A 15,156-nucleotide genomic window follows, 5' to 3' on the forward strand; every position below is an offset into this window, starting at 1 on the left:
ACTGCAGTAGGCTTTGCAGTTGCATGTACATTTCAATCTGAATGAATATAACTGTTCGAATTGAATTATTTATTGTATATCCCATTTGAAGCATAGCCTTTCAACAAAACAGCATGCAATCCACCAGGTAAAATAAATGTTTAGTTAACCCACGATGTGTTTATTGACTGGTTTTGGTCACCCCATTCTTAATTTATCCATAAACTTATCCAATAATATCATTGTTTGTGCTGAAAGGGAACAATACTTTTAAGTCATAGACAAGCCTATACTTATTTTATCGATGCAAATGTATAAAATCAAGCAATGGAGCAATGCACGGAGCAGGGGCAACAGACGCCGTATGTCTAGAGTCGCATAACCACCAACGACGAGACGAGCGTGGGATCGGTCCCTATACTGCCGCTGCTGCCTGCCTCATTTGGAATAGCACGGAAACCCGTAATTTTTTTCTCTGCGTCCTGAAGAGGCCAATTTCAGGGATAGTCCCATTTGGGCATTCTTGATCATCGGGAGGTTTTTACAGTGTCTAACAGACGACAGTACAGACTGCCATTAGCGGTAGCATCTCCAAAATAAGGTAAGAATCATTTGTCTGCAGCAGACACAGTGAATGTTGTTTTTATGTTGTCATATCATGTTTTTTTTAATTATTTTGTATGATTGTCTAGAGACATAGGCTAATCATTTCCATTCACGATGTATCTCATAATGGGGGTATCCTGCCCTCAAAAACACATTTGATTAATGAGATTTGGGGAGAGATTTTGCGTTTTATTCGGGGGAGGAATTGTCACCTGCGCATCCATCATTAAAATTAATACATAACGTTTTAAAAACATCCTGAGTTAATTCATTATATTTAGAAAATAATATCAAAATCGTGTTTTTCTCGTTGTTCTATTCACATTTCATGAGAATGTCCAAACAATCATGTCATTTTATGGGTTGATTGTCAGTTTTTGTCATATTTTAAGATTATGCGCAGGCTGAAAAATGACACGAGAAATAGAGTGGTGTGATTTCAGGCGGGTTATCACTTACGAGGTTTAATTCGCTCACCACTGCGTCGTTTCTATCGGAATGCACTTGCATACCTCTCTCTCGCTCTCTCTCCGAGCAGACTCATACCATGAACTGGATAACTGAAACGACATGTTCTGTCTGCAAATAAATAGCCTATTTCTATCCACATCACATGTTAGTTTTGCGCGTACATGTGAGGTGGACACCTATACCTTGTTAAATGTCTAACGACGTTAATCTTAGATGAACAAATAGACCGTAGGAGCCAAACCCATTTTCACCTTGCCCCCTGATCATTTCTCTCTCCTATCTTCGCTCAATATGTTTCTCCTCAAGGTCATTCGATGCATAGTAGCCTAATGACTTAGGCTCATTTTATGTTATGTAACATCTAAATTATTTAAACACAAGCCTTTTTGGTTGCGTCATCTAAATATATGTCATTTTTGAATGAAAAATATAGTTTGCGCAAAATGTTGGGTATGCAACATAGCCTACATTGCAAATAAGCCAAGCTCATGTCAATATAGTGTGCCTGTGTAATGGTTATGTAGATCAGGGGTGTTAAACTCCTTCCATGGAGGCCCAACTGTCTGCTGGTTTTAGTTTTTCCTTTCAATTAAGCCCTAGACAACCAGGTGAGGGGAGTTCCTTACTAAATTGTGACCTTAACACATGGTTGTTGGTTCAAGCACAGTGCTCGCTGTCCATGACTACATGACAATATACTGTATGCCTATCCTACTGCATAGCCTACACCCAAGGCCATCAACTTGTTTTTATCATATGATGGTTGTTCCAGTTATCGTGATCTCCCTCAATTGTCAATTTATAAATAGTCAGAGTTAATTTGATTTGGATTATGTTTTCTAGGACAGGTCAGGATAACATCTGACATTTCGCATATAGGCTACAATATGAACACCCATATAGTTTACATAATATACTGTGGTCAACATATTTGCAAGACAGGTGTCAGCAGCAGCTAATGTTAATCCAGGCTGTCAGAATTGCACGTTTTTATTATTGAAGAGGATCAGAGAGCAGCTCACCAGATGGGCTGATTCCCTTGTTTATTCATTAGTCAAAAGGCTTTATAGGATCACCGAAGTACTAACGATAGCCTGTTGCCCATACACCCTATGGGCTACACACTGACTTCATCTAATCCCTCCACTATGTGATGGATACCTTATCACTCACTCTGTTTCCATTCATGAATAGATTCCTCTGGAGGTTTCTACATCGAGGTTATTAAACATAAACTGCAATTAAAAGTCCAGGTGTATGTCCCAAATGGCACTCTATTCCCTATATAGTGCACTACTTTTGAGCAGAGCCCTATAAAGGGAATAGGGTGTCATTTGTGAAGCATCCCATGTGTCAGGCTACAGGTAATCATGGAACCAAAAGTGGCGTATGACAGTCTGTCACACAAGACCACAGTCTACAGGTCAAATGCAGACGGTTAACCTGATAGGTGATGATCGAATGCTTGATGAAGTGGTCGTGCTGACGGCAGTGGTCCTGTCCGACACTGTGATGTCAGGCCAGATGTGATGTGGAGCCAACAGATTTAGAGAACACAAATAGAACACTGGCGTCAGGCAGGGAAAGCATCTGTGCATGTCAAAATCAACCTCATTGAAATCAACCAAGCAATTTATTATTGTTTTTTCGGGTTTAAATTTTTGTTTTACAAAAGGACTGTTTGACACAAAACAGGTTTGAGAGCAAAATTGTTGGTAAAACTTCCTATGAAAACCCTCCCATCATAATGCATTATAAGCATGTTTATAACATCTTATGCGCTATGCATAACGCACTACAATGCACAGCATACATTTGAATGTGTGATAGGCTTTATCTATAACCATGATAGAAATAAAATAAAGGCATGTTTTACATACTGTGCTATATTGTACTACATGTTAGTAGAACAACTCCTTGATGAAGGTTTATTGAGACTGAAACGCTGGTCTATGATCTATTAAATGTGTGCTGGAGTTTCCTTTCTATTCAAAATAAATCCTTCCTGCACCACAGGCATCATGGGAAAACAGAACAGCAAGCTGACCCCTGAGGTGATGGAGGACCTGGTGAAGAGCACAGAGTTTAACGAACATGAGCTGAAGCAGTGGTACAAAGGCTTCCTCAAAGACTGCCCCAGTGGTAGACTGAACCTGGACGAGTTTCAACAACTCTATATCAAGGTGTGTATGAGGTGTGGTACACCCGATGCTGGAGAAATGATGTATATGGTGTTATAACTTCTAGCTAGGGAAATGATTGATATCCTGATTATATAATGTGATTGTAAGAAACCTTTGTGAAGCTAGAACAGACAGAATCAGGGTTTGATTTCTCTATATTAGAACTGCACTGTTGTTCATGTTTTCCCCGTCATATTAACCAATCATAATGCTAGTTAAAAATAGATGTTTTTAAATAGTTGGATATCACAGCTGTCTCTCAATAAATGTTTCAACTTTGCAGTTCTTCCCGTACGGCGATGCGTCGAAGTTTGCACAGCATGCCTTCAGGACCTTCGACAAGAACAGCGACGGCACCATCGACTTCCGAGAGTTCATCTGTGCCCTGTCCATCACATCGCGTGGCAGCTTCGAGCAGAAGCTCAACTGGGCCTTCAACATGTACGATCTGGATGGAGACGGCAAGATCACCAGGGTGGAGATGTTAGAGATCATCGAGGTAAGGAATAACACTGATGGCTGGCTTCCCGGACACAGATTAAGCCTACTTGACTTCCCGGACACAGATTAAGCCGTTTTAGTCCATTACTAGGTTTAATCCGTGTCCGGGAACCAGCCCTATATGTTTGTTGATTTACTTGTACCCATGAAGCTTATACTAGCTGTTTAAGTTGTTTATCCAGTTTTAATTAATCAGCAGTGCATGTTATTTGAATGTATGCTACAAAGACAAACATGACTAAAAGAAACATTGAGACAGAGGACGATCGAGTTTAGCCGCTAGATAAATCAGGAGAACGTGTGTCCCTAGGGATAGCAGCAGGTAAGTGACCGTTGAGGGGGGTGGGATATCCCTAGGGATAGCAGCAGGTAAGTGACCGTTGAGGGGGGTGGGATATCCCTAGGGATAGCAGCAGGTAAGTGACCGTTGAGGGGGGGTGGGATATCCCTAGGGATAGCAGCAGGTAAGTGACCGTTGAGGGGGGTGGGATATCCCTAGGGATAGCAGCAGGTAAGTGACCGTTGAGGGGGGTGGGATATCCCTAGGGATAGCAGCAGGTAAGTGACCGTTGAGGGGGGTGGGATATCCCTAGGGATAGCAGCAGGTAAGTGACCGTTGAGGGGGGTGGGATATCCCTAGGGATAGCAGCAGGTAAGTGACCGTTGAGGGGGGTGGGATGTCCCTAGGGATAGCAGCAGGTAAGTGACCGTTGACGGGGGTGGGATGTCCCTAGGGGGAGCAGCAGGTAAGTGACCGTTGACGGGGGTGGGATGTCCCTAGGGGGAGCAGCAGGTAAGGTAAGTGACCGTTGAGAGGGGTGGGATGTCCCTCGGGGGAGCAGCAGGTAAGTGACCGTTGAGGGGGTGTGGGGAGAAAATGTCAATTGGCGGAGTAGGTTGCTGACTGTTCAACACCCTGATGGTCTGAGGGTAGAAACTATTGGCCAGTCTTCCAGTTTTTGCCATGATGCTCCTGTACTACCCACATCTGAGTGATTGAAGCAGGGAGAACAGGGCGTGTCTTGGGTGGCTTGGGTCCCTGATGATCATCTTGGCCTTCCTGTGACACTTGGTGGTGTAGGTGTCCTGTAGGGCAGGAAGTGTGCACCCAAATGGTGCGTTCGGCTGCACGTATCAACCTCTGAAGTGCATTGCTGTCTGCGGTGGTGGAATTGCCGTACCAGGCTGTGATGCAGACTGACAGTATGCTCTCGATGGTGCTCCCGTAGAACACTGAGGGGCCTCGGGGGCAGCATCCTGAGGTTGAAGAGTTGCTGTCGTTTCTTCTTCCCCATGGTCTCCGAGTGGTTTGACCATTTCAGCTTCTTTTAGATGTGTACGCAGAGGAATTTGAAGTTATTGACTGTCTCCACGGCCGCCCTGTTGATGAGGATGGGAGTGTCCAGCCTGGTTCCACCTGAAGTCCACAGTCAGCTCCTTTGTTTTGCTAACGTTGAGGGAGAGGTTGGTTACCTGGCGCCACGCCGTCAGAGTGCCTACCTCCTCCCTGTAGGCCGTATCGTTGTTGTTGGTAATCAGGCCTACTACTGTCGCGTCATCAGCTAACTTGATGATGGAGTTGGAACTGTGTGAGGCCAGTCAGTCGTGGGTATACAGGGAGTACAGGAGGGGACTGAGGACACACCCTTGTGGGGCCCACGTGTTGAGAATCAGTGTCGAGGTGGTAATGTTGCCTACCTTCCCAACTTGGGGGCTGCCCATCAGCAAGTCCAGGACACAGTTGAATAGGGAGGAGTTCAGACCCAGGGCCGATTGTAATGAGCTTATAGAGCACTATGGTATTGAAGGCCGAGCCATACTCGATAAACAGCATCCTCACATACAGTGCATTTGGAAAGTATTCAGACCCCTTGACTTTTTCCACATTTTGTTCCATTACAGCCTTATTCTAAAATTGATTAAATAAATAAAAAATCCTTATCTACACATAATACCCCATAATGACAAAGCGAAAACAGGTTTAGACCTTTTGAAAATGTATTAAAAATAAAAAATAAATACCTTACTTACATAAGTATTCAGACCCTTTGCTATGAGACCTGAAATTGAGCTCAGGTGCATCCTGTTTCCATTGATCAACCTTGAGATGTTTCTACAATTTGACTGGAGTCCACCTGTGGTAAATTCAATTGATTGGACATGATTTGGAAAGGCACACATCTGTCTATTTAAGGTCCCAAAGTTGACAGTGCATGTCAGAGCAAAAACCAAGCCATGACGTCAAAGGAATTATTCGTAGAGCTCCGAGACAGGATTGTGTCGAGGCACAGATCCGGGGAAGGGTACCAAAAAAATGTCTTCAGCATTGAAAGTCCACAAGAACACAGTGGCCTCCATCATTCTTAAATGGAAGAAGTTTAGAACTAACAAGACTCTTCCTAGAGCTGGCCACCTGGCGAAACTGAGCCATCGGGGCAGAAGGGCCTTGTTCAGAGTAGTGGACAGACGGAAGCCACTCCTCAGTAAAAGGCACATGACAGCCCACTCGGAGTTTACCAAAAGGCACCTAAAGGACTCAGACCATGAGAAACAAGATTCTCTGGTCTGATGAAACCAAGATTGAACTCTTTGCCTGAATGTCAAGTGTCACGTCTGGAGGAAACCTGGCACCATCCCTCTGGAAGCACGGTGGTGGCAGCATCATGCTGTGGGGTTTGTTTTTCAGCAGCAGGGACTGTGAGACTAGTCAGGATCGAGGGAAAGATGAACGGAGCCTAGTACAGAGAGATCCTTGATGAAAACCTATTCCAGAGCTCTCAGGACCTCAGACTGGGCTGAAGGTTTACCTTCCAACAGGACAACAACCCTAAGCACACAGCCAAGACAACACAGGAGTGGCTTCGGGACAAGTTTCTGAAAGTCCTTGAGTGGCCCAGCCAGAGCCCGGACTTGAACCCGATCGAACATCTCTGGAGAGACCTGAAAGTAGCTGTGCAGCAACTCTCCCCATCCAACCTGACAGACCTTGAGAGGATCTGCAGAGAAGAATGGGAGAAACTCCCCAAATACAGATGTGCTAGGCTTGTAGCGTCATACCCAAGAAGGCTGTAATCGCTGCCAAAGTTGCTTCAACATAGTACTGAGTAAAGGGTCTGAATACTTATGTAAATGTGATTTCATTATTATTATTATTTTTTTTTACATTTGCAAAAATGTCTAAAAACCTGTTTTGCTTTGTCATTATGGGGTATTGTCTGTAGATTGATAACGAAAAAACCATTTAATACATTTTAGAATAAGGCTGTAACGTAACAAAACATGGAAAAAGTCAAGGGGTCTGAATACTTTCCCAATGCACCGTATGCATTCCTTCTGTCCAGGTGGGTAAGGGCAGTGTGTTATGTTATATATATATATTACAGTGGGGAACATTGGTATATAACTGCAGAAGTATCAAGATTAAACTTTGAACATGTTAACAGATTAACCAAGACTGTGTGAAAGGTCTTTCTTGAATTCATTACACTCCTGTTCCTTTCTGTGGTATCGCCTCACCTATTAACCCTGGTTGTCTATAGGCCATATACAAAATGGTGGGCACTGTGATCATGATGAAGATGAACGAGGATGGCCTAACACCGGAGCAACGGGTGGACAGGATCTTCAGCAAGATGGATAAGAATAACGATGACCAGATCTCATTGGATGAGTTCAAAGAGGCGGCCAAGAGTGATCCGTCCATCGTGCTCCTCTTGCAGTGTGATATGCAGAAGTGAGGAGGTGCTCATCTGTATAAAAGCAGACGTGCACACTCTGCGGACAGGCAGCACGTTTTAAATGTTTCATTAAGTTCTTCTTCTTCTTCTCAGCCTTTTCCACAGGAAAAAAATTATGCTTGGACTATTTTTCAATGGACTTGCTTCTTGTGGTTGTATGCATGAGAATGTCAAATAGCGGAATCATTTTTAATATATTACATTACACAGTATCATGATACATTTATATTTTATCGAACCTGACCTGCCAATGTGAATTGTGCACAAGTAATCCTATTCCACTTACCCATTCACTTTGTGGCTAGCTTGTATATCAGTGAAGCGCTATACATTGAATGATTTTGTTCCTGCAGTATTTAGACAATCCATGTCCACTGCTGCAGCTAGCTGCTAATGCTTAACATGCTGGTAATGAACAATCATTCCTATGATCATTGTAACTTGTCTCTATAATACCCAAACTTATTGAGCTCTTGGAAAAATAGAGGAGATCCTTGTTCTTTCCAAATAAGGTGTTCTGTTCAGACTGACTGGAACTGAAGTTCTGGAACTGATGTGTAGGTTCTAATCTTTGCATGCATGTGTTTTGTGTTCAGACTCTATAATCGAACCTCTTGTTAAATAGTTGCATCTGCAAGTGGGAGAACCCCCCTCCAAAAAGCGTTTGGTATTGTTGCATGGGATGTACAGTAGTGATTCACCGACACGATTAACATTCTGTTGTTGCCCTCATATTTAATAACGTATACATGTGTAATTAATGTGACACTTGAGTTCTTGAACGACAGATAATATGGGCCCTGGTTATAACTTCTCACACATACAGAAGATAAATCTGAAAATGTAGTATTGAATTAAAGGAGAGCAGTAATTTGAAAACTAGACAATAAATCTGCTGCTGATAATATACTACCCACTGGGCAGAAACTGGTTGAGTCTTATTTCCACATCATTTAAAAAAAAAAAAAACTTTGAACCTAAATCCAATGACATGGTGACATTTGTTGTTGATTTCACATTAGTGGACAACTCAACCAAATGTAAATCAAAACTAGACGTTGAAATGACATCTGTGCCCAGTGGTTATCTATCCATTATATTATTCTGTTGCTATCAAAATCAATCAATCACCAAGCCAATGCTAATCTAGCTTCAATATTAGTCACCCATCACTCTTAGCATTGCTGGATACATTATACACCATAATAACATCCTAATAGGTTGGATTTCTCAGCCTGTACATTTGCCCACTATTTACAATACAAAGTTACATCATACATATCAATAGGTTTACCGTAACACAGAGCACGGCGTCTGGAGCTTGTAAATGAAGCGCTTATTTCCAGAGCAGAAAAGCCTTACATGAGTTCACCGGACATACTGCATTACTACCAACGGTACTTTTATATTAAAATAAAAAAATTATCAAAAGGTTTCATCTTCTAATCTCAATCTAAGTTTACAATGGTCTTTAACAGATGCAGAATCCTCCACGAGATACAAGTGCTAGGATGAAAACATAGTTTCTGAAACTAAAGGTTGCAGTCCTGTATCAAATGTACACCTATATGGATTACAGAGATTGTGAAAATGTACTTTTTATTGAACATAAGCAGACTGACTTACCACTTGGAAGCTATGCAGGCATGTACTAGCAGACAGTCTCCTTACTGTACCAGTGGAATCTGGCCCTGTTTTTCATAGTTCTGGATACATCATCATGTAGACTTGAATGCTCATAGTTGTTTATTATCATTAGTCTATATTATTACTACAACAGGGTGATCCTATCTCCATGGCAACAATCTTTGTCAAGTAAATGTTTATACTAAATTTGAAAAATCCAATTAAAAAAAAGTTGTGTATTTTGTTAGTTTTGTTCTTTTTATACATGTTGCATGTGTTGCACCCAAAATGACATGGTTACATTCTTTATGTAGTACTAAAGAAACGCAATCAAATAAACATCTATGGGCTTTTACAAAAGGCATGGTCTGGTAAGTGTGATTCTATTCATTATCCAGGCAATCAATGATGGTACATATTTCCTTGCTTGCTTATCCAACATAAAAAATATGATGCTGTTTAGCAACCTGTTAGGTTCCAAACATAAGCATTCTGTTGTTGTTGTTCGAGGTGAATTATTGGCCTTTCAAGATTCTCTAATTTAAGATACAGGTATTTGCATTTGTTTATTTTCCCCAATGTCTGTAATATTATGTATTACAACCAATAACAGATTGATCAGCTAATATTTGTTAATCCATTTTATTGTAACAATGTAACAAGAATTAACATATAAATTAGGTTAGAAAAATTTGATGCGTAAAACATCTTTCAATTGACAGTAGTTTAAAGCACATCATCAGCAGTAACCTAAACATATTACAGTTAAATCAATAGCAGGGTTGGCAAATTGTTTCTGAACAAGGAATGAAACAAAACAGAATTCCCAATGTATCAAAATTATACAGTGTATTACTAACTGTAATCAAAGTCAAAGATATCTACATCGAGTGTACACATACAGTAAGCTGAAAAAAGTCAATCAACAAATCAGCCAAAACCAAATTTACAGAATTTAAATTACAAGCAATTAAAGATGCTCAATAATAAGAATCATTGTACCATCTAAACAGCTGTGAAATATATTTTCCATAAACAAAAATATTGTATTTTCAGCTATTTGAAGCTGGTGTACAAAACCGAAAGTAAGAGAGACAAAACGTAAGAACGGGAAGCATAGACATAGCTCACATAGAACAGATCTGCCACTTCTTAGACTTGCTTTCAATGAGAACTATAACACACATTTCTAAGCGAATTTGGTTGGGTCATTCTCAAAAAGTTACACATTGCAGCTTTAATATGTAGAAAATGTTAAATATGCATAGAGATATGTGAAAGTAACGGTGTTGACAATACAATAAAGATGTATCCACACAGCCACTATGAAAGTATATAGGCCTACATACTGTATCATAAGGGGAATTCTTCATAATTCATCCGTCTGCATGGCGCACAACAATAAAGCAGAGTCTTAAGTCTCCCAGAGAGGCTTACGTATTCACTTCTAGCAAACATGAATAGAATGTGTTTAAAAATCCTGCACTGTTCTAATGGCTTGTTAGGCATGACGATGGCCTAATCCACCATCTATCAGGGTTGGGGTCAACTCCATTTCAATTCCAGTAAATTCAGGAAGTACAAATTGGAATTTGGTTTACTAACCAAATTGACCCCAACACTGACATCTATCAACTACCCCAGGTCTTCATCTCCTGTATGTCCTCCTGCCCTCTCTGGATCCTGCAGCTGATGTATCTTGATGTGGTCACTTTTTGGCAAATTGCTGAAAGAAAAAAGTTTGAGAGAAACACCAACACCACATCTTTAATGTTCTGCGTAAGATCAATAAGGGATAAGGGCAATATACACATGTACAATGTCCTCCTCCTATCTCCTACCTGGTAGATAGGGGGGTGATGAAGAAGAACTGACGAAGGTGCTGCCGTTCTGACAGCTCCAGGAGGAGATCCAATGAGATACGACGATTGTGCATGTCCTTTGGAAAACAAATTGGAGACAATTTTTTACCAGCGTTGATTCAGTAAGACTTTTGTTGGGATCCCCAATTAGCCGCTGTCAAAGCAGCGGCTACTCTTCCTGGGGTCAAAACAGGATACAAAAACCAAAAAAATATACTGAAAAAAAATATGAATGCAACATGCAACAATTTCAAAGTTTTTCATTTGAGGAAATCAGTCAATTGAAATAAAATTCATTAGGCCCTAACTGGGAATACAGATATGCATCTTAGTCACAGATGCACTATATATATATATATATATATATATATATATATAAACATTTGTGGATTTGGCTATTTCAGCCACACCCGTTTGTTGACAGGTGTATAAAATTGAGCACACATCCATGCAATCTCCATTGACAAACATTGGCAGTAGAATGGCCTTACTGAAGAGCTGAGTGACTTTCAACATGGCACCGTCATAGGATGCCACCTTTCCAACAAGTTAGTTTGTACAATTTCCACCCTGCGTTAGCTGCCCCGGTCAACTGTAAGTGCTGTTATTGTGAAGTGGAAACATCTAGGAGCATCGGCTCAGCCGCGAAGTGGTAGGCCACACAAGCTCACAGAACGGGACCGCCGAGTGATGACGTGTGTAGCGCGTAAAAATAGTCTGTCCTCAGTTGCAACACTCACTACCGAGTTCCAAACTGCCTCTGGAAGCAAAGTCAGCACAATAACTTTTCGTCGGGAGCTTCATGAAATTGGTTTCCATGGCTGAGCAGCCACACACAAGCCTAAGATCACCATGAGCAATGCCAAGCTCCAGCTTGCGTGGTGTAAAGCTCACCGCCATTGGACTCTGGAGCAGTGTTACCTGAATCATCCCCAGCTTACAATTGGCTCACTCATCCCCCTCCTCTCCCCTGAAACTATTCCCCAGGTCGTTGCTGTAAATGAGAATGTGTTCTCAGTCAACTTACCTGGTAAAATAACAATAAAAAAATGATATATAAAAAAAAAAGTGATGAATCAGTCCAACGGATTCATCTGGGTTTGGCGGATACCAGGAGAACGCTACCTGCCCCAATGCAGTGCCAACTATACAGTTTAGTGGAGGAGGAATAATGGTCTGGGGCTGTTTTTCATGGTTCGGGCCCCTTATTTCCAGTGAAGGGAAATCTTATCGCTGCAGCATACAATGACATTCTAGACGATTCTGTACTTCCAACTTTGTGGCAACCGTTTGGGGGAAGGCCCTTTTCAGCTGTGCACAAAGCAAAGTCCATACAGAAATGGTTTGTCCAGATCGGTGGGGAAGAACTTTACTGGCCTGCACAGCGCCCTGACCTCAACTCCATCGAACATCTTTGGGATGAACTGGAATGCAGATTGCGAGCCAACATTCCACAATCCTCTTCAATGGCTGTGCGAAGGAGATATGTTGTGCTGCATGAGGCAAATGGTGGTCACACCAGATACTGACTGGTTTTCTGATCCACGCCCCTACCTTTTTTTTTAAGGTATCTGTGACCAACAGATGCATATCTGTATTCCCAGTCATGTGAAATCCTTAGATTAGGGTCTAATGAATTAATTTCAATTGACTGATTTCCTTATACGAAATGTAACTCAGTAAAATATTTTCAAATTGTTGCATGTTAAGTTTAGATTTTTGTTCAGTGTATTACATTAAGGTACTTAGTTGTAACCCAGAAATTATTTCATATTAATAAAAAAAAATGACTGCATTGGGCCTTCAAATTAGTCATAGAAGTTGTAATCTTCAACGATTTCATGGATTTCAAAATGTCTCAGCACGTCAGCTCAAACAAAGGTCTTGGAGATGAGCATTAACTTGAACTTTGATTAAATACTATTTTACAAACAATGTGACTCCAGGTGTGTAAATAACAAGCATGCATGTAGGTCTGTCTTACCATGTAGACGTCAAACTCGTCCAGGCACCTGAAGGGGGACTCAGTGATCTCCCAGAGGGAGAGGATAAAACACACTGTAGAGAAGGATCTCTCTCCTCCAGACAGAGACCGCATGTCACTCATACTGTCGTTCTCACGGCCTGGCGGCTTCACCTGTACACACAGGCCCAGGAGGTTAAAGAGGACAGACAGACAACAGGACACATTGAGTTGGAGTTCACATCTGTAGCTTGAGTGTCTAGTTTGATCTGGTTGTTGTTATGTGTGTGTCCTGTTGTCTGTAAATACTGATGATTTAATGCTGTCTTAAACTCAGTCCTCTTGAATGCCAAACATATTCCTGTAAAAAGCTAAATAAATGAACTGAACAATTACGATGAAAATCTATTTGTCAAATTGATTCTGACGAATGCAGATAGTTTATTTATGTAAAAGCTACGGAGGCCATTTGAAAACTATGTGGATTAGCACACATACCGAGATGGAGAGCGTCTCACTGCTGTGATCAAACATCATGGACCCACAGCAATTCATCTTTATCAAGAAATTATTAAAGTACAACTTGCATCTCACAGAGAGGGACCTAGGTACATAAAAGTCAAGAGTGTGGGAATATTCAACATACGGTATTCAACAATCAGTATTCATAGGGCAAGTTGTGGACTAAAAGGGCCAGTCGTGTCCTAAAAAGCATGCTCAATGGAGATCATACATTTGTACAGGCTTAAGCTTAATCGGTATCTGGGAAATGAGCCATAGAGTATTATTTTGGGGGTTTAGAGCGGTTTAAATAAATTACAACAGTCATGAGCATTTTCAAAGCGGGATTGTCCTTTATGAAATGCGTCAAATGATCACGAATTACCTGCGCATTATTTTGTACCGGGTCTGCCTGTCGGACATTATGTTGTCAAGACGATCAATGAACTTCTTCAGATCTCTCACTTGGTTTGATTTGTCCCTGTAGTTAGCCAGGGCCTCTGCATACTCTCTGGTGAAGAGACAAAGATGGTTGAAGTCGGAAGTTTACATAGACTTACTTTGGAGTCATTAAAACTAGTTTTTCAAACTCTCCGCAAATTTCTTTTTAATAAACTATAGTTTTGGCAAGTCGGTTAAGACATCTACTTTGTGCATGACACAAGTAATTCTTCCAACAATTGTTTACAGACAGATTTTTTCACTTAATCACAATTCCAGTGGGTCAGAAGTTTACATACACTAAGTTGACTATGCCTTTAAACAGCTTGGAAAATTCCAGAAAATGATGTCATGGCTTTAGAAGCTTCTGATAGGCTAATTGACATCATTTGAGTCAATTGGAGGTGTACCTGTTGATGTATTTCAAGGCCTACCTTCAAACTCAGAGCCTATTTGCTTGACATCATGGGAAAATCAAAAGAAATAAGCCAAGACCTCAGAAGAACAATTGTAGACCTCCACAAGTCTGGTTCATCCTTGGGAGCAATTTCCAAACGCCTGAAGGTACCACGTTCATCTGTACAAACAATAGTACGCAAGTATAAACACCATGGGACAACGCAGCCGTCATACCACACAGGAAGGAGACGCGTTCTGTCTCCTAGAGATGAACGTACTTTGGTGCGAAAAGTGCAAATCAATCCCAGAACAACAGCAAAGGACCGTGTGAAGATGCTGGAGGAAACAGGTCCAAAAGTATTTATATCTACAGTAAAACGAGTCCTATATCGACATAACCTGAAAGGCCGTTCAGCATGGAAGAAGCCACTGCTCCCAAACCGCCATAAACTGCACATGGGGACAAAGATCGTACTTTTTGGAGAAATGTCCTCTGGTCTGATGAAACAAAAATAGAACTGTTTGGCCATAATGACCATCATTATGTTTGGAGGAAAAAGGGGGAGGCTTGCAAGCCGAAGAACACCATCCCAACCATGAAGCACAGGGGTGGCAGCATCATGTTGTGGGGGTGCTTTGCTGCAGGAGGGACTGGTGCCCTTCACAAAATAGATGGCATCATGAGGACGGAAAATTATGTGGATATATTGAAGCAACATCAAGGCATCAGTCAGGAAGTTAAAGCTTGGACGCAAATGGGTCTTCCAAATGGACAATGACCCCAAGCATACTTCCAAAGTTGTGGCAAAATGGCTTAAGGACAACAAAGTCAAGGTATTGGAGTGGCCATCACAAAGCCCTGACCTCAATCCTATAGAAAATGTGTG

At 41.4% G+C, this 15,156-nt stretch overlaps 2 protein-coding genes across 4 annotated transcripts in view; one reads left to right on the forward strand and one right to left on the reverse strand.

Annotated features, from left to right (window-relative positions):
* The first annotated feature begins 469 nt into the window (after positions 1-469).
* On the forward strand, positions 470-9,465 carry LOC100196798 (visinin-like 1b). The gene is given in 4 exon segments (NM_001141820.1): positions 470-580; positions 3,073-3,239; positions 3,523-3,738; positions 7,280-9,465. Coding segments are annotated over 3 exon segments (576 nt in total). The 5' UTR covers positions 470-580; positions 3,073-3,077; the 3' UTR covers positions 7,478-9,465.
* Positions 9,466-9,729: 264 nt separating this feature from the next.
* Positions 9,730-15,156, reverse strand: part of LOC106611344 (structural maintenance of chromosomes 6) — a 34,250-nt gene continuing 28,823 nt past the window's right edge. For all 3 annotated transcript variants that reach the window (XM_014211480.3, XM_014211482.3, XM_014211481.3), the window contains exons 23-27: positions 13,815-13,940; positions 13,427-13,532; positions 12,950-13,102; positions 10,945-11,042; positions 9,730-10,829 (exon numbers count right to left, since the gene is read on the reverse strand). In XM_014211480.3, the coding sequence (XP_014066955.3) occupies positions 10,739-10,829; positions 10,945-11,042; positions 12,950-13,102; positions 13,427-13,532; positions 13,815-13,940 (574 nt within the window). In that variant the 3' untranslated portion in view covers positions 9,730-10,738. The remainder of the gene's footprint in view (positions 10,830-10,944; positions 11,043-12,949; positions 13,103-13,426; positions 13,533-13,814; positions 13,941-15,156) is intronic.

Source organism: Salmo salar, chromosome 09 (genome assembly GCF_965601325.2).
Source record: "Salmo salar chromosome 09, fSalSal1, whole genome shotgun sequence".
NCBI classification, from domain to species: Eukaryota; Metazoa; Chordata; class Actinopteri; order Salmoniformes; family Salmonidae; genus Salmo; species Salmo salar.